Here is a 1,497-nt window from a genome sequence, read left to right on the forward strand (position 1 = left end):
ACTCAATTTGTTCAGTTGGTCCAGCCATGTTTGAGAACGAAATAGTTGTATTGGCGAACATACGTTTGAAGATAAAAGCGCCCGCCTGCTAGGATTGTCAAGTTGAACAATTACAAACATGAACACTTACTAAATAAAAGCAGTGTTAGTTTGTTTAACAAGGTGTGGCTTACTTTTGTGAAATTTAAATTTTGAAAAATGGTACAGTATGCATCAAATATACCTTCAGACCCAGCATTTTGAGAAAAATTTCAGTCATCTTATATGTGAAGATAACTTCAAGTGAGCTCTTTTTCCTGTCCACTGTGTTCATCGCTTTGCAGACATATGCCAGTGGATCATCGTGCATCGCCAAATGAAATGGAAGAAGGATGTAACCTAGTTGATTTCCCCATGCCACGTCATCAACCTTACCAGATTCTATCATATTAACATACGCCTGTACATAGTTATAAGAAAACATTAAACTAAAATAAGGAAATGCTACAAGTTGTTGGTGAGAATTAAAACCTCCATTCAGAAATAAGTTAAGTTTCATCAAATGTGTAATCTAACTAGTTATTCCAATATTGACTAGTAATATACACTGAAACTGTTTTGGTTGGCCAGCTAAACATATATAATTCATTAGTTTGTCAAGAAACATATTTCATAAATACCATACTTTGATTCAATAACATATTCGTATGAAAAGTAATGACCAAACCTGCACATATATTGGAGATTGTCCTAAAATGTCATCTAATTACACAAGGATGGAGTAATCATTTGGTACTGAAATATATTGGATGAAAATCAATAATTGATGGCACACGTTTGATGATATTTTTTTACATGTTTCGATAAGAGACTTACTTGTAGGCTAGTGGTTGGCCTTGTATTGACAAAGAGGATAGACCGCAGACATAGTTTGCCTGTCTTGGAGTAACCTAACATAAATGATGATAATTTACACAAATGTGAATATAGTAATTAAAACAGATCGAACCATGGTAGAAATTGTACACCCCTCGTTGCCATACATAGAGCACTTACCAGACTTGCGAAAGTAGTATTGTGACAGAGCAGCAGACGTCGCTCCGACCAGCACATCATTGACGGTCTCCGGAAACCAAAATAATAACAAAAGTGAGTACAAAGACAAAATTGCAAAATTAAGAGAATGACTATATCTACACGGCTGGAGCATACAACTAGAAAGGTTTCCTCCCGCCGTGGATGGTGGTGTAATCTCCGGATAGAATCTCTGTTCGCCGTTCGTCGCCGTCGCCGGAGTCAAGCTGAAACGTCGCCGCTGGTGCATTGAGCGATTTGACGGAAACCGCCTCGGATCTTTTTCCTCGTTGGCTACCCGGCATCTCACATGCTTATGCACTTCTGTCGGTCATTCCCGCGCCTCACTGCCCGCTAGTTTGGACTCAACATCGTCGACGGCTAGTACACCTTCATCGCCTTGCAAGTGTTTGACGGTTTGCCTAGGTGAGGTTTTTTTTTGGG

General features: G+C 39.1%; 1 protein-coding gene across 4 annotated transcripts in view; it reads right to left on the minus strand.

Moving 5' to 3' along the window:
* LOC119349431 (O-acyltransferase WSD1-like) overlaps window positions 1-1,497 on the minus strand; it is a 12,828-nt gene that overhangs the window by 9,544 nt on the left and 1,787 nt on the right. The window contains exons 3-6 of one of the 4 annotated variants that reach the window (XM_037617467.1): window positions 1,036-1,102; window positions 856-929; window positions 224-439; window positions 8-88 (exon numbers count right to left, since the gene is read on the minus strand). In XM_037617467.1, coding sequence (XP_037473364.1) covers window positions 8-88; window positions 224-439; window positions 856-929; window positions 1,036-1,102 — 438 coding nt within the window. The remainder of the gene's footprint in view (window positions 1-7; window positions 89-223; window positions 440-855; window positions 930-1,035; window positions 1,103-1,497) is intronic. The other 3 variants (XM_037617468.1, XM_037617470.1, XM_037617469.1) reach the window with 3 other exon arrangements.

This window comes from Triticum dicoccoides, chromosome 1B, assembly GCF_002162155.2.
Source record: "Triticum dicoccoides isolate Atlit2015 ecotype Zavitan chromosome 1B, WEW_v2.0, whole genome shotgun sequence".
Taxonomy (NCBI): Eukaryota; Viridiplantae; Streptophyta; class Magnoliopsida; order Poales; family Poaceae; genus Triticum; species Triticum dicoccoides.